At 34.9% G+C, this 23485-nt stretch overlaps 1 protein-coding gene across 6 annotated transcripts in view; it reads right to left on the reverse strand.

The window, feature by feature from the left end:
• RANBP17 (RAN binding protein 17) overlaps positions 1-23485 on the reverse strand; it is a 339120-nt gene that overhangs the window by 298734 nt on the left and 16901 nt on the right. For 5 of the 6 annotated variants that reach the window (XR_007148529.1, XM_047841836.1, XM_047841964.1 and 2 more), the window contains exons 4-11: positions 19174-19340; positions 16074-16139; positions 11413-11517; positions 9583-9748; positions 6745-6818; positions 4157-4276; positions 2124-2270; positions 1340-1512 (exon numbers count right to left, since the gene is read on the reverse strand). Coding sequence is in view for 5 of the 6 variants with exons in the window: in XM_047841836.1 (XP_047697792.1) it covers positions 1340-1512; positions 2124-2270; positions 4157-4276; positions 6745-6818; positions 9583-9748; positions 11413-11517; positions 16074-16139; positions 19174-19340 (1018 nt within the window). In the remaining variant the exon portion in view is untranslated. The remainder of the gene's footprint in view (positions 1-1339; positions 1513-2123; positions 2271-4156; positions 4277-6744; positions 6819-9582; positions 9749-11412; positions 11518-16073; positions 16140-19173; positions 19341-23485) is intronic. The other variant, XM_047842084.1, reaches the window with a different exon arrangement.

Below are 23485 nucleotides of genomic sequence, written 5' to 3' on the forward strand. Positions count from 1 at the left end.
GGAAGTAAAAAACCAAAACAACTGAAAAGGGGAAACCAAGGTAAAAGACTCACACTACCTGATTTCAAAGCTTATAGGGCTACTGTATTCAAGACAGGGTATTGGCAGAAGGAAAAATATATAGATTAATGAGAACAGAGCCCAGAAAGCACAGAAAGAAGAGATAGTCTTCTCCACAAATGATGCTGGGATAATTGGTCACCCATAAAAAAAAACAAAAAACAAAAAATAACTTCAAGCTATCTCATATAAAAATTAACTCGAAATGGATCACAGAAGTAAATGTAAATTCTAAAACTATAAAACTTGTAAAAGAAAAAATAAAAGACGAATTGAACTTCACTTAACTCTAAAACTTCTTTGAAAGACTGTGAAGGAAATGAAAAGGCAAACTATGGATTAAAAGATAATATTTACAAAACACATACAATAAAAAGATTTGTGATCTCATATATAGACCTCTTAAATCTCAATATAATAAACAACCCAATTTTAAAAAAGGGCAACAAATTTAACAGGTGCTTTACCAAATAATATATACAAATGGTAAATAATATTGGTCATTAAGAGAATGCAAATTAAACCCCAAATGAGGTACCACTACACACCTATTAGAATGACTAAAATTTAAAAAAAAACTGACAATATCAAGTGCCGATGAGAATAAAGGGCAATTAGGTCTCTCATACATTGCTGGTGGGAATGCCACTTTGCAAAACAGTTTGGCAGTTTCTTATAAAGTAAAACATACACTCACCATACAACCCAGAAATCTGCCACCTACACATTTACCCAAGAGAAATAAAAACTTATGTTCACACAAAAACCTGCACAGCAATGTTTACAGCTGTTTTATTCATAATTGACAAAAATGGAAACAACCCAAATGTCCATCAACGAGTGAATGGATAAACAAACTGATATATCCAGGAAATGAAATACCATTCAGCAATAAATTTTAAGAACTCCTGATGCAACATGGAGGAATCTCAAATGCATTATGTCAAGTGAAAGAAGCTGAACTAAAAGCCTATATATTATATCTATACAGCATTCTAAAAAGGCAAAAACTATAGGAAAACAGAACAAATAAGTAAGTGCCAGAGTCTGAGGGTGGAGAAAGGACTGACTATAAGGGACACAAAAGAACTTTCTGGTGTGATGAAACTAGTCTCTATCTTGACTGTAATGGTAGTTATACAACTATATGCACGTGTCAGAACTCATAGACCTATTCAGTAAAAAGGGTGATTTTACACTAGGTAAATTATACCTCAAATTTTTTAAATTCTAAGATGCAAAAGATAAAAATACAACAGAAACATTTAGTTTTCAATACCTCACAACTATGGCAACAGATTCCAAGCGAGAAGTGATAAAGGCCTTCGTGATTTCTGGTGCGTAAGTGTCTAATAAGTGGGGCTCAGTTGATTTCACAAAAGGAACTGATGCTACCATCCTTTGCCACAGAGTTAATAAATAATGAACACTGTTGGGAGCAAATTCCCAATGCTACAAAGAAATAAAGCAAACGTTATTTAAAATGACATATCTTCTTAGAATTAAGAATTAATAAGACAGAATTACTAAACACAGATTTTCTAAACAAAATTACTAAACACAGACTTTAAAATTAACTTTTATTCTGATCATATAACCAATCATCATTAACATAGCAAATTTTGTAAATAAATGCAAAAAAGCATAAAGAAGAAACCAATAATCTCTCATTCTACCACCCAAGGGTGATCACTATTAAAAGTTGGTGTGCTTCCTTCTAATCTTTCCATGAATATTTTTCAGAGTTCATATCATGTGGAAAATGTGGTTTTAAAGCTTCCCCCCAACTTATAAAAAGAATTTTCCAAAAAAAATCTTTAAAAAATGTCTTTTATTTCTTCACATAAATTTTACTATAGCTTCTCAACTCATTCTTTAGTAGATACTCAGATAGCCTCTAAATGTTTATTATAAAATGTTACAATGAACTTTCACCTAAAACCCTGGAATAAGTATTTTTAGCAAAGCACTCTAACAAATGTTAAAAGTCCCCACCAAATCTTACCAAGAAATTGTTCTAAAAAGTATCTACTGTTTAACATCAATTATATGTTTTTATTTACCTGCAGGCTAGTAATGGTAAAGTTAGCAATCAATCTGATAACTTCAGGATATTCCTTCACCATAACTAATTCTCCCAGCTGATAATTTGTCTTTAAACGAGCCAAAAATCGGCAAAATTCATGATAATTACCTGGATCAGACAAACCCTAAATTATGAGACAAAAAGAAAGGCTTTTTAAAATACTTAAAAACAAACCAAGCTAATGACTTATCACTAAAATTCCAAGAGTATTTTATTAAGTCTTCGAGTTTTCATGGGTACATATGGTACTTTGTGTCACCTGAGTACATCATTAATGAAAGAAAACAAATGATTCCTGTTGGATTTAATGTTGGCATCAATGATTAAAATAAGGAATCCAAAGTAGAGGATCTGGAAAAAGCTTTCCTCTGTGATGACTAAATCATGTTTAGGAACCCAGTGTATTACAGAAAAAATTTGCATGTGTGTGTACATGTCTGTGTGTGTGCACGTGTATGTGTACTGTGGCTTAAACACAAGTCAGTAGAAGACTTGAAAAATATTTAAGATGAAAATTAAGAATGGGTTCTTGAAACCCTGGAAAAGAGCAATACCAACTGATGAACTTAAATGGTATTTGTGCATACACAACAGAAATTTCTTTTAATTCAATAAATATTTATTGAGTACCTATAGGCATTGAGCCCTCAAGCAACTCCTTGTCCCTAAGTAAAGTCATTTAAAACAATTATTACAACATAGGGCAGAAAGTCTAACAGAAGTACTATAAGACACAGAGGTAACCTCAGAGAAGGAAAGGTTAAAAAGGAAGACCAAGAAAGAGGCCCCCCAGTTGTCTGTGAGAGCTCCTTGAGGATAGGACACCAGTGTTATCTTTATAAAAGTTTGAACATTTTGTTTGCATTGTAGCTGGCATGACAGAGACTTCAAAGAGTATATGTTTAATACTCAAAGATTTTCTAAGAAATTTCATTCATATGAGCTCCAAGAAAATATAAAACAGTATCTAATTATTAAGGACAAATTACAAAAAGATACTAATAGATCTTTTACTACATGATTGTAATTCTAAAATAATATAATACTCAAGCCAACTTTTACAGACATGAAACATGAACATGAGGAGGCTGGAAAACCAATTAAAGCAATTATCTGATATTACCACATTATCTTTCACATACTAATTGATGACAGTGAGTTAAACAACTAAAAATTTTTACATACATTAGTAAAATCCCACCTATCAACAAAACATGTAAATTTCTTAATTCCGCTATCATTGAAAAAATAAAATAATAGCATAACACCTAAAATACTAAAATACTCCTGAGAATGACATACAAAATCAATTGCTCCTTAGCTAGCAAGCAAATTTTCTTTATGTACAGATACTATATGTCCTCTCAAAAGTTATTAGTAACTAAGAGACAGATAAATCTCCTTAAATTATTTAACATTTTAAAATCCATATGTTAAACCAAAGACAAAATAAAAAGCAAAACAAAACATGTTATCGAGGCAGTCAAAATCACTAATTAATAATGGTTTTGCAATTCTCTGAAATGAACATTGCAGTTAATGTATAGGAAAGGTTTTTAAATCTACAAACTCTTATTTGTCCACAAGAGGGCAAAAAGACATAATTTCAAAATTTAAAGCCACTTACTCCAATATTAACATTCAGATTTATATTAAGTCTTCAGAAGGTAGATATAACTCCGAATTAATTACTTTAGTAATTTAAGAAGTACAAGCAAGCAAAGAAATGCAGTACAATGGTGTAAAGCAGAAGCATAATAAGATATATACCTTCTATTCTTATTCACCTAAAAAAATGGAAAAAAATAAAAAAGAACACAGAAGTGTATCAGGAAAGCATCCATTTTTAAAAACTGTCCATTTCTACTATAAATGAGATCAAGGGAAGATGGATATGACAGTTCATGTTTCTTCCAGAATCATAATCAAATCATGAGTTTATTACACACCTTTCAGCAGAAAAACTGTATTTCTATATACTAAGTATTAATTAAATTACTTCATAAATACCTGAGGGTTTTCAAGTATCCTTTTTACTCCCTTAATTAAATTACCAAGGTACTTGGCACGTTCAGGACTGCTAAATAAGGACCTTCTTGTAGAAGCAAACTGAACTAAACATGAAAGTGCCTAAAAATAGGAACAACAAAATTCATTTCAATTTTAAAAGTAACTATGGCCACATGTAAGGAGCACGAGTCTTTACATAAAAAATATTTTTTAATTTTTGTGATACAAAAGCATTATAGAATCTAGGAACCCTGAAAGCTACACATCATCAATCACCATCACTACCCATAACCCTTTAACTCCACCACTAAAATTTCTATTTGTCTGTGTTCTCTTTTAATATATTGTCATATATGTATGCCAGAGCAACTTGGACATACTCAAAAGGCTCCCAGTTGCTTCTTATGCCCACCTCTGTTCATGAACCAATAAAACAGGTGTTCTACCAAAATTAAAATATGGTTTTGTGGTAGAGTATGTTTAAGAAATACTGTACATTCTGTACTGTGGTATCCTGTAAGTGGGGGAACTTTACTTCAGTGTAACTTGGTGTAACTTTACTTAATCCAGCATATCCCAAATTTATTTGGTGATGGTACATCTTACCCATACCATCCATTAATATCTTGAGACACAATTTGGAGAATACTGCTGGAAATATCAGATATTCTACAAAAATTCCAAAAAAAATACCAATGGTCTAGTTATCTTCCAAAAGTTAATACTTTACCAGACGATCTTACTACTTGGGTTCTTAATTCTACTACTGAAAACCATTTGAAGCCTGTTTGATCATTAAGTGAGTGGCCGAAAACTGGCAACTTTTCAGGCCAAACGGCCCTCATAAGTTTTGTTTTGGTCCACATATGTTTGTTTGCCCACTTTATAAAACAAAAAAAATAGAATTAGTGGCTAAATATTTAAATATTTCAATTAAGAGACTTTACTTAATGTCTGGCTCTCCTAACAAAGGTGAGAACATGGACAAGAATCAGAGGATGGCCTTTTTAGATGTTCTCTAGTTGGCCACAGTCCTTACTGTTTTAAACAAATAAAAAACCAAAAACTCCTCAGGCAATTTTGATGTGTAGAAGGTTTGGGAACCACTAGTGTATCAAAAATATCCGGGGTGGGGCTCCTGGGTTGTTCAGTCAGTTGAGCGTCCTACTCTTGTTTTCAGCTTAGGTCACGATCACACAGTCGTGGGATCAGGCCCTGCGTTGGGCTCCATGTTGGACATGGAGCCTACTTAAGATTCTCTCCCTTCCTCTCTCTCTCTCTGCCTCTCTCTCTCTCTCTCTCTCTCAAAACAAAACAAAACAAAACAAAACAAAACAAAACAATACTCAGGGTCTGGGGGCCAAAAATACCTAGGTTTGAATCTCAGCTTCATTATTTAGTTTGCTGCCCTAAAGAAATTCCTTTAAGCCAGTATGGGTCTGTTTCCTTGTCAACATTGTGAGGATAATAACACTTACCCTGCAGGGCCGCTCTGAGGATGAGGTGAGATAAGCACCTTATAGTAGGTCATGACCAATAAATGCTAGTTACTTTCTTTTAAAGCAGTTGTTCCCCACTTAATTTTTTAAGCACCAGTAGCTTGTTTTATTCCAAAACATAATTATACATGAAACCATGGTTTTTAAACAACTAAAAACAAAACTATTCTGGTTAAAAGACAGAAGCCTGAAACTCTGTGGCACCATCTGGAAACATGAGTGTCCTGTGGAACCCAGTTTAAAAACCACAATCTTTAAACTCTAGATGGGAGAGCAGACAAGTTTAAAAAAAAAAAAAAAAGAGGCAGAGTATTTTTGTAAGTCTATTCCTCCCTTCTAGGCAATAACAGATTTAAACAAATACACCACTGATTTGCACTTTAAGTCTGTAGTGTCTTTATTCATGAAATGGCAATTTCAGAATCCCCCAACTTTACATCTATAAGCTTAGATATTAAACTGACAACTTTTTCCTTTTTTTTTTTTTTTCAGTCTTGCCTGGTCTCTGTTGTAGATTCCACAAAGACAGGTTCACAGTCTCAAAGTTACTTTATAACCAAAGAGTTTTAAGATTTTTAAAGTACATGATAGAATTTAATTCAAAAAATAAATGAATTGGAGTGATGGACACAAAATCACATGAGCAGATCCCCTTTGTTTCTCACTCAGAGATAACTGATGGGGGCTGCCTGGCAAGCCTAGGGCATGGACGGTTGAAGAAGAGTTAGAGAGAGGGGAGGAATAGGGAAGGTAACAGATGGTATGGCCAACTACTGGACTGAGGCCCAGAAGAAGGGACGGGGGACTGGGTAGAAAGTAAGGTACACTTAGAGGCTGACAGGTTTTCTTGGATCTGGGCAGGAGCTAAATCAAGAGTCAGAGGTTCTGGGTTCACCCATCAAATGGAATGCACTGGTGACTATACACAGAATTGGACAAACAGCTTAAGTAATATAAATCCCAGGAGACGTAAGAATTTCTTGAGAGGTAAACCCAATCAAGAATGTAAATTTTTACAACAAATATATACTACCATTCGATAAAGATCATAGATACTTTTTAATGAAATAATGAGTGAGTTTTACTTACTAATTGAGATAGTAGTGGTGGAAGTGAATGATACAAATTGAAGAAAAGATCCAATGTTTCTGGTTCCAGGAAAACTGAAAAAAAATTATTTTCTTATAGCGTTACTTCAATTCTTAACGTAATCAGTAAGACTTTATCACACAAATGAGAACTCCAAGACCTCTGCATGTGACCACTCTTTCCAGTTAGGCTTAATACCTTTTTAATTCCTTTTAGTTCCTAGCTATTTTCCTTTGAAAGATGAAATGATACAGAGATAGAAACCAATTAGCTAAAATGCTGCTTATTTTTATGAAGCATCTACAGTTCTTACTGGGAGAATCTTCTCACTATTTTCATTTGTATTAAAGTAATATAAATGTTTAAAAATGCAAACAGTATCAAAAAGAATATTAAAAAGTGTATAATAAAAAACAGCTATACCTTACCCCATTCTAAGTACCTTTCAACTCTTATCTACACTTACATACATATTTCCAAATAACATGCTATATGAATATTTATTTGTTTTACTTAAACTATCAAATAAATTCCTGTTACAACGGATGAGGCTTTAGCCCATACCACAATCTGTCCTCTCTCAACAACCATCCAGTATTATTAACTATTTGGGATTAAATCAATTCTAAGTGTTTACATTTATTATGGCTATATAATGTTAGCAACTGAGCCAAGGAGTACCCTATAATTATATTATATTTCTAACACTCTCTGGATTTAATCATAGCATCTTTTCTGCGATTAGTTGTAGATCTGTCACTAATTCCTTCCAAATGCTCAACCAATTTGTAAAATGTTCTTTATGCTATTTTCCACATGATCAATAGCATCAAATAACCTATAATTTCCATTCCCACCCCTACCCTACCTCCTAAAGCCTTCAACTTGGGACTGGTTGTTTCTAAATTTGTTAAACAATTATCTTCTTTTTATGTCTGTTCATTGTCATCTTGTGTTAAAGCTCCTTTTTCACAAACCCCTTACCTTCCACATTCTTGGTTTGTATATCAAGTAACTTTCAGAGAGCATATACATAAGGGATAAATTCCAGGAGGATGTGCATGTCTGAAAATGTCTTAGTTCTACATTTCAGTCTAGTTTGAAAATTATTTCCCTTCAGAAGTCTGGGGAGATTACTCCATTGTCTTCTAGCTTCCAGTGCTAATAGTGAGGAGTCTATTATCATTCTTAACCCCAATCCTTTGTAAGTAACTTATTTTTCATCTCTGTTAGATTTTAGGATCTTTTTATCATCATTATTCCCATATGATTATAATTGTGAAGCTTAGCATTTATTTTTTTCATTCATGATGATAGGTACTTGATGGGACCTGTCAATCTGAAAATTTATGTCTCAGTGCTGAGAACTTTTTTTGATATTATCTGTTTGCAAATTTTCTTCTGGGTTTTTTCCCCCCTATCCTCTTTCTTAAACTCCTAACAGGTGCCAGATCTCCTAGTTTCATGCTCTAATATTCTTGTATTTTTCTTTTCTCCTATCAAATCTCTGTTTTCTTTTTTGCTCTACTGTCTGCGATATTTCCTTAACTTTACCTTCCAACTCTTTTACTAAATGTTTTATTTTGGCAGCTGTCTTTTATACTTGGGACATTTTCTGAACTTGCCTTTTTAAAACAATATCCTATTTTTGTTTCAGGGATGTGTTCCCTTTTCTTATCTCCCTGGGGATATTAACTATACTTTTCTAAAGTTCACTCTTACTCTTTACTTTGTTTCTACTAAACTCTCCTTTTGAAAAAAATAACAAAAACTTTTTGGGGTAATTATAGATGCATCTGCATTTGCAAGAAACAATACAGAGAGACTCCATGAGCACTTTATTCAGCTTCCTCCAAAGGCAAGTTCTTGCAAAACTACAGTACAGTATTACAATCAGGAAATCACATTGATACAATTCATCAATCTTATTCATATTTCCCATTTTTACATGTACTCATGTATGTATATATGGGTGTGTGTGTGTGTGTGTGTGTGTGTGTGTGTGTAGTCTGTGCAATTTTATTACATTTGTTAGTTCATGTATTCACCATGATACCAAGAATACCAGGTCTCTTTTAAGTGTTTGTTTTTATTAAAACAGTTCAAAACAGAACTTCCATATTAGAAGTTTTCACAAAATCTGTAGTGTTTCTCTACTGTATCTAAATCCCTGAATATCCAATTTAATTTCTCAAGGAAAAAAGGTCTGCTCTTGCGAGATAAGAGGGAAGTACACAGGGGAAGAAAAGGGAAAAGGTGGTCACCTCATTGCACAGGTGGTAGAGAAGATCCTGGGGACTTTGTGCAGAATACAGACTTTTTACCAAGCCCTTTCAGCCCTGTTCTTCACTTCTGACTTCAGGAATACCCTAGTGCCATCATCTTTCTACAATGTGTGAGGGCAGATCACCTTGCTTTTTCTTGGTATCCTTCTCTGTAAGAGAGGAAGTTGCAATTCTGCTCTGCTAAGTCAGTTACTCTAATTTCATTCTCTTCCTAACACTGAAAACTATGTTTTCTCTTGCCGAGTGTTATAGCCTTTCCCACTTTATCTGAACATTTCAAAACAGAACTCTTCATTTTCCTTCCCAAACCTGTTTCCCCCTAACTCTAGAACTATCTTTCCTATTTTCCAATATCAAAATATGGAAATTCCTTTAATATGAATTAGGGAAAACAGATTTCACTGCTGGGTATCAGCAGCTATCTTGTGTTACAAATCTTTCTGAATTTTTTGATTGTCTAACAAAAACTAGAGATAACTGCACATGTGGCAACTCTACTTCTTAATTCTGTGCCTTTTACTCTGCCATGCCTCACACTAAACTTTCTTCTTACTTGTTCTCCAGGTTGTTGGAATCTGCACTGTGCAAAGATCATCGGCAGATTCGTCTGCTGAACTGCCAATGAAGTCAAAGTTAAGGCAGTTGAGGACCAGTTTCAAGACCTGCATTACTAGATTTTGTTGACCTTGATCCTGAAGATTTAAAGGTTTGGCCAACACCTGAAAAAAGTTGAAAGTCAAGTAAAACATTAGGAAACATGTCAATAAACAAATTCTCAGTTCACTAATGTAAATAACTCTTCAATGCCAAATTAGAATTAGGAAAAAAAGTTTGCAAAGTTATGTTGTTGTATATATTAGAAAAAGTTGTAAAATCACTATCAACAAAAATCTACAATAGACTATTTTCAGGTTTTATTTTCTCAAATGAGAATAAGACTTTTTACACTTAACTGCAAACTGTAGGTCATCTTCTAAAGTTATAAAAAGTAACTCGAGGACAAATACTTTACACAGCACGAATGTATAAATCTATGGGATTTATTAGCTCAAAGGTTGCTTAGAACAGCTGAAAATATACTATTCTTCAAGTGGGGGAACTTCACATATAAATGATCCACATTCAGCTAACAAAGGTTGCCAAGCTGTCTGAATGAAAGACACTCAACAAACTTCTGGAGAATAATCCTGACCATACCCCACTTTCTGAACCCCCAACCCCAAATATCCATTCTGACACAACCAGAATAGATGTATCTACTAAAGACACACTGTGAAATATTTGTGGAGGAAGTGATATGAAGGTTAGGATTCTGCTTAAAGAATAACACAGAAAAAAGGAAAGTTGTTAGAAAAGTACAGAGATGAAACAAGACTAGTCATGAGTTGTTACTGCTTCATTGGTTGATTGGTCCAAGGGAGTTCATAATACTCTTCCACTTTCTTTTGTATATGTTAAAATTTTCCATACAAAAAGAAAAATTTAAAAATAATAGAAGGTCGGGGAGCCTGGATGGCTCAGTGGGTTGAGACTTCAGCTCAGGTCATGATCTCATGGTTTGTGAGTTTGAGCCCCACATTAGCTTGAGCTGTCAGTACACAGTCCCTTCAGCTCCTCTGTCCCTCTTGTTCTCTGCCCCTCCCCCACTCATGCTTTCTCTCTCTAAAATAAATAAACATTTTTAAAAATTTAATTTAAAAAATAATAAAGGGTCTTTCTGTCCGGCTAACTCCAGAAGTTATCATGTTACTATACCACAGAACTGAAATAATTAGCAAGTGCTGCTAACTGGAACATACTTTGGGAAATGCTATACAACACCAATTAAAAAGCTTGAATAGCATGGTGGAATCCCTATATTATAAGCAAACACAATGTAATTATGAACTGTACTATCCCTAATGCTCAAACAGGGCACCAAGTAGCAAATGGGAAAAATATTATTTCCCAAAGAAATTATTAAAGTTAACTGTCTTGGCTCACCTATGAATAAATATCAATAGTTGATGAATTAGGAAAACTTACTCTCATTTCATTGTTCATCTGCATCCCATTAAAATACAAGCAACTAAAATAAACTAAGTCTCAATCAGCTTCTGCAATAAATACTCTATTAGTAGGAAGGCAATGAAACTACTACCTAAAGATGGGTTACTAAATTCCCTTTGGATTTTGTTTTATTATATCCCTATTAAATAAAAGTGAATTTTTTGGAAACCTCTTACAGATCTGTAGAAATCTACTATACTGAAATTAAGATTGTTCACAGCAACTCTTCCAAAGACAGAATGGGGGTTGGGGAAGGGGGATTCATTTGAAATTCTTTTGGAACTTAAATCTCCTAAATACCCTAAGTAGGATATTGAATTATTGAATAACTTACCTCTTTTAAAAGAGAGCATGCTAGCACTAAAATGTCTTTGAGAGAAGTGTCACGAAATGAGGTAGCTATTTTTCTGTGTTTTGCTGAAGGTCTAGAATAATCAACCTAAAAAGATCAAGATGATTTAATCAGACTTACCAAACAGCAAAGCAAAACTTTACAAGAAAAGGAATGGAAATAATGATTAAAGAAACATACAGAGTTAAAAGAGCTTTTAAGAACCTACTGAGATAAGTGCCTTGCCTAACGTTACTCAAAAAGTTCATGGCAGACCCACAGTTAGAACCCAAGTTTCTGGACTGTTTCAATTCCGTGCTCTTTCTACAAACCCTACCAATCCCCAAATTAAAAACCAGAACTGACCATACTTTCAGAGGCAATATGAACACAGATTATTAAAAAACAGGTAGTGGGGCATCTGGGTGGCTCAGTCAGTTGAATGTCCAACTTCAGCTCAGGTCATGATCTCGTAGTTCATGGGTTCGAGCCCCTTGTCTGGGTCTGTGCTGACAGCTCAGAGCTTGGAGTCTGCTTCGGATTCTGTGTCTCCCTCTCTCTCTGCCCTTTCCCCACTCACGCCTGGTCTTGTCTCTCTCTCAAAAATAAAACATAAAAATTTTTTTAAATAACAGATACCATGACTATCAACTCCTAAACCATGTACCATTTCACAAGAGGCAAGTAACAACTTCCCTATTCCTCAGATTCCATATGTAAAATGACAAATCTCTAAAATAATCTTCATATTCTAACTTTCTGTGATTCAGTTAACAATCATAGAAAAATTCTTCATACAAAAATAGTATTCCACTTATACACTAGAAATGTCATTGGTTCATATATCCTTGGTGTTTTATAAAGAAACCAAGGCAGGGGTGCCTGGGTGGCTCAGTTAAGCATCTGACTTCCACTCTGGTCATGATCTCATGGTTTGTGAGTTAGAACCCGCATCGGGCTCTGTGCTGACAACTCAGAGCCTGGAGCCTGCTTCCGATTCTGTATCTCCCTCTCTCTCCGCCCCTGCCCCACTCATACTCTGTCTGTCTCTCCTTAAAAAATAAATAAGCATTAAAAAAAATGTTAATAAAAAAATAAATATATGGTCAAAACTATACTATTTAATGCCTTTAAATCTTCCATTTATCAAGAGCAAACAGCAAACAAAGTTGAAGTCTGATACCCACGTGATCATTAACACCATGGGCTACAGTCATTATAGCATTCCTTTTGCTATATGATAGAAGAAAATAAACCATTTTCTTTTACTAATGCTTATAGATTTAAAAAAAAAAAAAGCAGTGATCTCAAAACTGATTATCTGATACTTGCTAAGCTCCATCATACAATTTAGGCTATACTTAAATGCCACATTTACTTACAGAAACATGAAACATAACAGAAGTACAAAATGATTCCAGAAAATAGCTACTGGAATCTGTAATCAATATGCAAGATTCAAATTATCATTTCCAGCATTATTCCCCTCTTATCAATCAAATTTCAATCAGTTTGTCTCTCCTAAAATATTTCCCTCAATATAAAAAACCCTTTCGTTAATACAAATTAACAGTAGCATACAGTATTGTAATTTGTGAAGTCCTCTTCACGTATTATTTCACTTAATTCTCAAACTAACCTGTGAAATATGTATTATCCTCTGTTTACACATGAAAATTAAAGTTTATAGGCACATCGTCTTAGACCAACCTCTCATTACCACCGTATCTGTAACAGGAACAGAACGACCTTGGGTTTATAGAGCACTTGTATTTACCAGGCGGTAGAGCGAGAAGTTTATCTAATCTTAACAAGATCCATGGAAGGTGTCATTCTCACTTTCCAGATAGTGATATTATTATGTAAGCTCAAAGATGTTCAGAAATTTGTCCAAAGTAGTAAGCAACAGAGCTAAAACACAAATCCAGTCTTATTTCAATTATCTTCAAGGCCTATAAGCTTATTTTATTTGGGTTAATCATGTAGATATCCATTTTTTTGAGAAGAGGGATTGTACATCTATTTTCTACCATCTATGCCTCTACAATGTAGGCAAAGGATATTTTACTTCTTGTTGAATAACCTCCAGGAACAGTAGGAACAGTAGACTGGCTTCTAAAAACACAAGACAGTATATAATCCTCTTTTAGGAAACCTCAAGTTTAGATGTTTTTCTTTAAAAATTCCATCTTGTTATTAACACTATGAATTTACCTGGCTCACATTTAACAACGATAACATTGACTTAATTCATGCATCGCAGATCTCCCTGTTGCCTAATTCAGAAGTACTGTATCTACCAAATGCTCGCTGAAATGATAAATGCCATAAAATTAGGCTAAGTAAAATGTGTCCACAAAAGCCATATATTTTCCACAATACAAAGCCCAAATCACACTTCAGACCTTGAAGCTTTTTTCAAAAGGCACTTGGTTCTATACAAGATAAGCCTGGAACATCTTGTGCCAGAAAGTAAGGAAATATTCAAAAATGGTGAGTAAATGTCATTAGACATAGAAGCTAGCTTGAAAGGGTTCCTCCTGGCCAAATCTGGCAAAATTTGAGCGTCAAACTATAATGTTAGTAACAAATTATAACCTATTACATAAAATAGGAAACCAAGAATCCATACTGATATAAATAAGTGAATAAATTAAAAGTCTGGTGAGGAATGGGTATTTTCAGAGTCTTAAAATACTTATTATTTACAAAGAACAAAAATAAACCTACAATTGGAAAAGCCTAGTAGAAACCATCTTAATCAAGTAACCAAAGTAAACATCATTAGTAATGTAACAAATCAAATCATGTGCTTCCTGACTGGAGGCAATGAGAAGATCACACACTATCATTTCTGTGATATTCCTGACCAATATGCATAATCTGAATCTAATAATAAAGAAACATCAGGCAATCCCGAATTGAGGGACATTTCACAAAACAACTGGTCTGCAATTTTCACAAGTGTCAAGGTCATGAAAGTGAGGGAAAAAGTGAGGAATTTTTCCAGACTGATGAGGAACATGTCAAACAATAAGACGCACGATCTCAAACTGGTTCCTTTCTTGGACAAATGGTGAAATTCAAATAGAATACGAGGATGATAGTAATATGCCAGTGTTAGCTTTCTGATTTTCATGGTCCTATTATAATTACATAGGAGAATGTCCTTGTATTTAGGAAATACAGTCAAGTATTCAGGGATCACGTTGGAAACTTAGTATCAAATGGCTGAGAAAAAATTTCTCTGTATTATACTCACAATTCTTCTGTAAGTTTGAGATAATTAAAAAAAAACAAAAAACAACTTGGTTGCTCTTTGAATCACACTTTTATTAGAATTCTATATTACCCAGACTTGTCTCAGTAATCATCTAAACACCGTAAACCCTTACTACGAGAGCAGTCTGTAGCCCTATCATGCTATGAAGTAGGAAATGAAAAAAAAAAATTCTGGTTTTAAGATTAGCAAAAAGCTGATGGTTGTGTAAGCTACATGATGTGTACATGGGGTTGTTGTACTATTCTCTACATTCTTATGAGATAAAATATTCATACTAAAATTATTTTTAAATGTATTTTTAAAAAAGAAAGCTACAGTTCTTTAGACATATTTATAGAGCCTAATAGGATTAGCCAAAGTCCTTGTCATAACATCCCTGTTAACACAATAACTCGTTCCAGGTACTATTGTTATCTGCCCTGGAGATACATATATAGCTACCGGCATACATCCGTTAAGGCCAGAAATCTTTACATAAACTAGGGCAGAGGAGTCAAGGAGTAAGTTTTGTGATAAACAAAGAGAGCACTTTAAATTTAAGATATCCATCCAGTAAAACTAGAAACACTTTCTAATTCTGGACTGAAGTTGAAAATAGTTATTTTGGGTGATTTTTTTTTTTTTTATGCACAGTAACTATATGAACACTCCAAAGAGAGTTGGCAAGTGGTCCTGGATATGTAAGCTTTTCCTATTTATACACATACACACACTCACACACACATGCATATACACAAACACAGACTGTTCAACATGACAACAGTTTTAAAATACAAATACTACCTTCATTCCCCCTTATTTTGACATTATCCCACAAAGAACCCAACTTCTGCTTTTGTTCTGTTTAGAACTAAGTACAAAAGTGAACAGAAACAGGTGACGATGTACTCAGCTGCTGAGCTCATAAAGGCACCGTTGGGGGGAGGCATAGCTTCTGCAAACTCTCCTTGGTACAGGGTGAAAATCCATGCTAGCAAGTGGCAAAGTGCCAAGAGGCCTATTCTTTGAGGAGTCCTGCTGTGTACTCATTGTCAAGAATCGATTCACCAAACTATCTTTTATTTGTAAGCAAATAAGGGCCTGTTTCTCTTTATACAATTTATTTCTTATGGTTAGTATATTATTATATACAGAGGCTACAAGGACAATTCACCAACTGCCATGGAGCAAGGACCGTGTCTAATTCCCTTTTCTTTGCAGTACTTTACACTATGGCTGTTACTTTCAATAACAATAAACATGTTCCAATACCCAATTATCCCACCAATAAAATAAATAAAAGAAAGACCATTCTTCAGAGTTTTATGCCACACAAACATTTTATATGAAAGCACCAGCATTACTTAGCAAATTTCATGTCACTATTAGATGGAAGGCTTACCAGGTTCATTTCCTGAGTCAGCTCTGAAAGGATAATTACTCCTATTATGCAGTGCTCCACAGTACCCTATGGAGAAAAATAACCAAGTGTACCCTAAGTAACTGTAAACAAATAATTAAACACTGAAATATCACATTTTCTTAATAATATATCTATTAAAATATGTAGAAAAATTGCTATGAGGTTCACAAAAATAATTTCAGGTTCATTTTTTCAAGGATAAATTTAGGTATACAGAGTTGATTAAGGAAGAATGTTCACCCACCTTAGAACTGTACAATACTCTACAAAATGTTTTCAGCATCTAGGACTTATATTAAACTAAACCTTAAAATACAAGACTTTAGCTTAATACTTTCCATAAGACTGTGAATGAGCACGAACAAAAAATGTTTTTTAGTTCTATAAATTTGCTTAAAGGCTACTGAGATAGCTGCACTCAGTATATAATTAATAAATAGCTTAGGAATTAATTTAAATCCCTCAATCTAATATCAGATAAGATCACTTAGGCCCTTTTCATATTATTTAACAGTGCACGTGTATGCATTTATTATATCTATAATGAAGGCATCTAAAGTGCCCAATGCACTGGGGTAAATACATGACTATCAATATGGAATACAGTTTCATAGCCTCTATAAAGGTTTTAATTTAATCAGCTTCCGTTTTAAGCTCAAAAACTTCCTTCAAATCAAAATTCAGATTCTACATGCACCATTACTAACAAATCACCTTATTGTAAAATCACACGAGAAGCATAAACGTAAAAAATGTAACATCTAATTATAGGGTAATCATAAAAAAGCATTACCACAGATGACAAATTTTTCAAGTCTTAGTTTTACAGTTGGCCATTCCTTCTATTTATTATCTCAGGATAAAAAAACAAAAGAAACATCCCATAATTGTTGCATTTTAATTCTTTACGGTCCTTCACGACAATCTGCACCTTTTGAACTGACTCACAGATTTCCTGTTAGCGAATCGTCCATCTTCTGCGTACACCAGGTCAACGCTCCTCAAAGTGCTGTTCCCTGACCACCAGCTGGTCGTCTGCAAATTCCATTCTAATCCGAGAATGGCTAGGTACTGGTTCATGACCAGATAAAAGAGTTTGCACAAGAATATAAAACAGCTAAGTACCTAATAAGTACACTGCTTAGTTTAGTTGGCATATTTTTCATAGCAAGTCTTTCTCAGTGAAGGAGGTATCATGTTGATTTACATTCTGCTCCTTATCTTGTGAATCAGCAGTGTGAACAGACTGCCACAGAGGACAGTAGGCTCTCCTGGGTATGTATATAGAAAGGAAGGCCATAAATGTTTGCAATGTGGCAGCAATAAGGCCACAATAACAAAAAGAAGATGTACAAAACTTGAGGCCATTAAAGATTTAGCAAATTTAAAATAATTTTTAGTACAAAATTCACAGAAGCTGTTAATACCCAAAGGAACCATGTGGTACTATATTTGAGTAATTAAACATTAAAGTCAATTGCCTTTCTCATGACTCAAGGTTAGGTTAAGTCCTACCCAGAAAGCAAGTGCTTTTTTTTTTTTGTGTGATACTTTAATAAACTTGAAAGACAAAACATTTTGTTTCTTCTGGTTTTCCAAAATTGACAAAAGCACACTAAAGCTCAACTTAAGTTCAAGTTACCAGCCACTGGAAAGAGGGTTCGAGAAATGTTAGCCAACAAGAATGACTTCATTCTATTCAGTTTTCAGCCTTAATTTTTACATATAAAAAAAAAAAAAACCAATAACTCAGAAGTCTTTTCTTCTCTATGTCAATGATTCTTGATAGCTGTGTATGATCTTAGCAAATGACAAGAGAGAGCTGCTATTTTGTTAGCCAAAATTATGAGCACAACTCAACATTGAGAAACTCATTTGTCCCTGAATAAACTATCTCTCTGCCTCAGGGCTGCTCTCCGCAGGGCTAAAAGTACATTTATTTCTCTGAAGGTTTAGATGATCAAATATTTGCTAACCAGGGTTTTTAAACAATACGAATAAAAGAGAAGCAGCAGAGTCTAGTGTTTCATATTCTGAGGTTTCTAGAATTGCACTATATGGTAGAGTTACAGCTTACGCAGGGATATACTGCGTAAGAAGTAAAATCTCAGAAAGCCCAAATTGCCCCTAATTGCCAATAAACCAATACTGAACCATCTCTCAATCCAAACCGCCAGTTTTTCCTCAAGAACTGTAACAGATCACTGCTTCTGCAGCAGAGCAGCAGCTAAAGTACATTTCTCACAATTAGGGATACCGTTTGGATGAAAAAATACGTATCTTTAAATATCTGAATCATCCTGAGCAAGGCAGGACGGTCATCCTAAGAGGTATGCGGAGACTGGAAAGAGCAGATTTATATTTCCCCTATCACACCTCAGGACATGTGATACTCTGTGGAAAGGCAAGTGGAATCACCAGCACAATTTAGATTAGTGTCCTCTGGCTTATTTTTATTTTTATTTTTTGCAGTCCAAGTATCTGAATTCGCGGAAGTTAAATGTGCCTATAACTTGAATCATTTAAGCTAAAAATATTCTTGAGAAACTAATATAGCCAATGTGGTATGATGTAAACGTTAAATATATCTCTTAAGTCAGAAAACTTGTTAAAGCGCTAGCTCTATGCTTTACTAGGTCACTGTGCAACCTTATGCAATTTACTTAACTTTCCTAAGCTTCAGTTTTCTCACTGCAAATGAAACCCACTTCACAGAGATGTAATGAGCATTACATCATGTAATACATAAAAAATATTATGTTTCATGTATATGTAGCACACAGACTAGCATGTTAGAAATGACAGAACATGTCTTTTTGAAATCTTCTAACTTTTGTGTATTTTCTAATTTTCTGATGGTTTCTAGTATAATTTGCATTCTTCTGGTTTGGAAATTTTATAATGGCATGATCCTCATTTACTGGCAATAAAAAAATAAAGGGCCCAGAGGATAAGCAATAAATCATAATTAATATGGTACTGGTAGCCACAGAACAAACCATACAGCTTTAAGAAAAGAAGTTTTCTAAACCAAAAAAGCAACTTGCAATGTTCTAATAATATAATTAGGCCTTCTTACCTGAAGGAACTTCTTCACATCAGCAATAATTTCTCTGAAGACAAACTGGTCTTTCTGAACCTCAAACCATCCCAATTTGGTGATTTTAGCAATGACTTGAATTAGAGCTTGGATAACAAAGGGCACCAGCTTGGGTTGTGATGCCACATAATTAAGAATGTAGTTTCCTGTAAGAAAATATTCTGTGATCGTTTGGACTTCTCAGTAACATAATATGAATCATGTGAAGAAAAACAGCTGGTTTTTGACAAAAAGCCAATCCCTTTCTCCAAGATACATTCTTATTTATACACTTATTTCTGCTATAATGCTGACAGTGAAAAAAGGATATTTGCTCCAATTCGGTTTATGTATTAGGGGATAATTTGAGTATAATGAGAATGTCACTTTTGTTTTTACATGCTTTCAGGTAGAAAAAACTGCCAGGTGAATATGAAAACGGCAACCAGGCCTAATGAAGCAAATCACACGAACTACACGCTTCAAACATCTAGTAGCTAGGTCAGCTCACCTCATGTGTTATCAGCCTCATGCATCCTTCTCTGCTTTGATACTTTTCCATCTTATTTCAGATCACCTTCCTTCCCTACTTCATTATTGCTCACAACCCTTCTGAAGTCCATATCCACAAACAAGATTCAGGTCTTCAAGATAAAATGCTTGTTTATTATACTATTTAAGTATTTCTCAACCATTTAACATGTGTAAAACTCTACTACCCTTTTATTAGATTTCTTTTCTTTTAACGTGTCACTGACAAAGTGCTTGAGTTTTATTTCCATATCCCACTTCTCTCATGAGCTCTGTGGCTTTATTGCATAATGATGGCATAGAATGCATGGCTAAGATGATGGCTAAGAATGCATATGTCTTGCTATAGAAAAACTGTATGCTATCCTGTTTATGTGGCATAAAAAAATACAAATAGTATGGCATGATAAAATAAGTATGTAAGTTAAGGGAAGTATGGATAGAATAGTGAATTAATGCTTGGAACAAAGATAATATATCAAAATCACTAGAAGTGGGTAGCAAAGTCAGCTCTGAGCTTCCTAGTGGATTGAGCAGTTGGGCTTAGGTAACAAATATACTAAAAGTCTAACAGAAAAACACAAGAAAAAAATTTTTTAAAAACAAAAGATTCCATTTCTACTTTGGCCTCAAAGGCCAGCAGGCCACTGGAGAAAAGAGTGATGAAAAGGTAAATACCCCAATATTTAACTAAAAATAGCTTTAATGGAAACAACTTCAAAATCTAAGAACACTTTCTTTTTTTTTTTTTTTCATTTATTTATTTTTTGGGGGACAGAGAGAGACAGAGCATGAACGGGGGAGGGGCAGAGAGAGAGGGAGACACAGAATCTGAAACAGGCTCCAGGCTCTGAGCCATCAGCCCAGAGCCTGACGCGGGGCTCGAACTCACGGACCGCGACATCGTGACCTGGCTGAAGTCGGACGCTTAACCGACTGCGCCACCCAGGCGCCCCTGAGAACACTTTCAATAGTTACTCTTGACAGCTGTAGTGAGATTCTTGACACTAAAAAAAAAATTCTCATGACTACCATAATTTTTAATAACATCAAGATTATATAATTATACAAATAAAAAAATTAGACATTATTTTTTTTAAAAGCACAGATTTTCCTAGAATTTTCAGATGTTTTTCTTTGTTTTTTGCTTTGTTATGTTTTGTTTTGTTTTTTTGGAGAGGGCATATGTGTATGTGAGCTAGGGAGGGACAGAGGGGAAGAGAGAATCATTTTTTTCTTTTTTTAGTGCTTATTTATTGAGAAAGAGAGAGAAAGAGAGAGAGAGCGTGTGTGTGTGCGTAAGCAGGAGAGGGGCAGAGAGAGAGGGAGACACAGAATCCGAAGCAGGCTCCAAGCTGTCAGCACAGAGCCTGATGCGAGGCTCAAACTCACGACCCATGAGATCATGAACTGAGCCGCAGACAGACACTTAACTGAGCCACCTGAGTGCCTCCAGATTTTCCCAGAATTAAGATAAATCGGGAAAAGGTTTTTCCTATGGATTCAAGTAATATAGATATCCTAAGCTTCATTACTTGAAATATTTATTTCAATAATGAAGCTTAAGAAGATGATGCTGCTTCCAGAATATTAAAAACTAATCTGGTTTATTCAGTTCCAATTATTTTTATTATCTTGAAAATGTTTAACCTGGAGGGGATGTAAGGAATCCATATGTGGCTAATGGCAACCACTAGAAAGATAATCTCAAAATAACAGAACAACCAAATAGGAGACAAACCACCTTCCACATTTTAGCTATGCACCAATAAACACACCCTCCCAGAACTCCCAAGTAAAGGCACTGGCTAACATGTTTATTATCTAAGACAGAAAAAAATGTAATAGACCACATTTTTGTTATTTTAGCTGAATGCTTTACAAATATCCGCATGTTATGCTTTTTACATAACCTTTAACAGTGCTCCAGTTTCGTAAGTGTCGACGGTAACGACCAAGTAAAACAACACCAATCTCATCATCACCAGCCCCAGATTAACAGGGAAAAGCCATACCCAGAAGAACATGAAATCTTCAAGAAGATACCCAGGAGAATGAAATAAAACAGCTAAAAAAACCTCCCAGACAAAAGTTAATAGAGAGTTGGAAAGCTCTCTACTGGAGGCTCTTTGAGTGTCAACTACTGTGTAACAGCACCATTTAGCAATTTTGATGCATGTCAGAAGGGCTTCCCGGCAAACTCCTTATGTGGCTCTCATAGCAATGTGAAGATACTGTTATTATGCTATTATTACTATTATCTTGTTTCTTAGGTAAAAGATATGAAGGTCAGAGAGGTGAAATAACTTGTCACAGTGGCCAAACTGGGACTAAGTCAGGCTGTTTGGGTTTAAGTTTTTGTGTGTTTATTGCTTCCAAATACTGACCAAACCATATATATTTCTAGTAATGAGTAACTCAAAACTGTAAGTCCAAACTTGCAAACAGTCTTTGGAGTTTACTATCATTAGACTGATGTTTTTGGTATTACACATTATGGGAATTTAATACGAAATACTACTTTTTGACTGCCTAACTGAACTCGAGTAAAAAAGAAAATGCCACAAAGTCTATCAAAAAGCATATAAAAAGAATCTAAAGGAAAAGGGGAAAGATTTGATCTTTCCTTTGGTCCCTAAGGCTAGCACCGTATTTTAGAAAAAAGTAAAAAGAGAGGGTAAATACCTCAATATTTAACCAAAAAATTCTTGATGAAAATAACTCCAAATTCTAAGAACACAAAAATCTATAAGCTGTGCCTAGAGAGTCAGCTAAGGAAATATTTGGTTGACACAAAAAGAAACTACCATAAGAAGATCAAGATAAAACTTATGAGGTGAAGATGTGGAAACACTGGAGCCTTCACACACCGCTGGTGAGAATGCAAAATGGTACGGGCACTTTGGAACACAGTTTAACAATTTCTTTAAAAGTGAAGCATGGGGCGCCTGGGTGGCTCAGTTGGTTAAGCACGTGACTCCTGACTTCGGCTCAGGTCATGATCTCAACAGTTTGTGGTTTCAAGCCCTATGTCGGGCTCTGTGCAGACAACGCAGAACCTGCTTGAGATTCTCTCTCTCTCTCTCTCTCTCTCTCTCTCTCTCTCTGCCTCTCCCCCACTGGCACATGTGCACGCACCCTCCTCTCTCTAAAAATAAATAAGCTTCAAAAAAAAAGGGTAAGCATAAACTGGGGCTCATGGTTGGCTCAGTAGGTTGAGCATCCGACTTTGGCTCAGGTGATGATCTCACAGTTCGTGAGTCTGAGCCCCCATCTGCCCCACTGGTATACATGCAGAGCCGGCTCCGGATCCTCTGTCCCCCTCTCTCTCTGCTCTTCTCCTGCTCACACTCTCTCTCTCAAAAATAAATGAACATTAAAAAAAAAAAAAAAGAAAAGAAAAGTTAAGCATAAACTATGATGCCTGGTAGCTCAGTCAGTTGAGGGTCTGACTCCTGATTTTGGCTCAGGTCATATTCTCGCAGCCATGGGATTGAGCCCCGCATTAGGCTCCACACTGAGCATGGAGTCTGCTTGAGATTCTCTCTCTCTCTCCCTCTGCCCCTCTCCCCTACTTGCATGTGTACTCTCTCTCTCTCTCTCCAAAAATAAAATATTTTTTTTAATTAAAAAACAAAAGTTAAGCATAAACTTACTTATGACCCAGCAATTCCATTCCTAAGTATCTACTCAAAAGAAAGGAAAACATATGTCCACACAAAGATTTGTATGTCAACGTTTACAACAGCATTATTCATTGTAGCCAAAAAGCAGAAACAAC

Source organism: Prionailurus viverrinus, chromosome A1 (assembly GCF_022837055.1).
Source record: "Prionailurus viverrinus isolate Anna chromosome A1, UM_Priviv_1.0, whole genome shotgun sequence".
Lineage (NCBI taxonomy): Eukaryota > Metazoa > Chordata > Mammalia > Carnivora > Felidae > Prionailurus > Prionailurus viverrinus.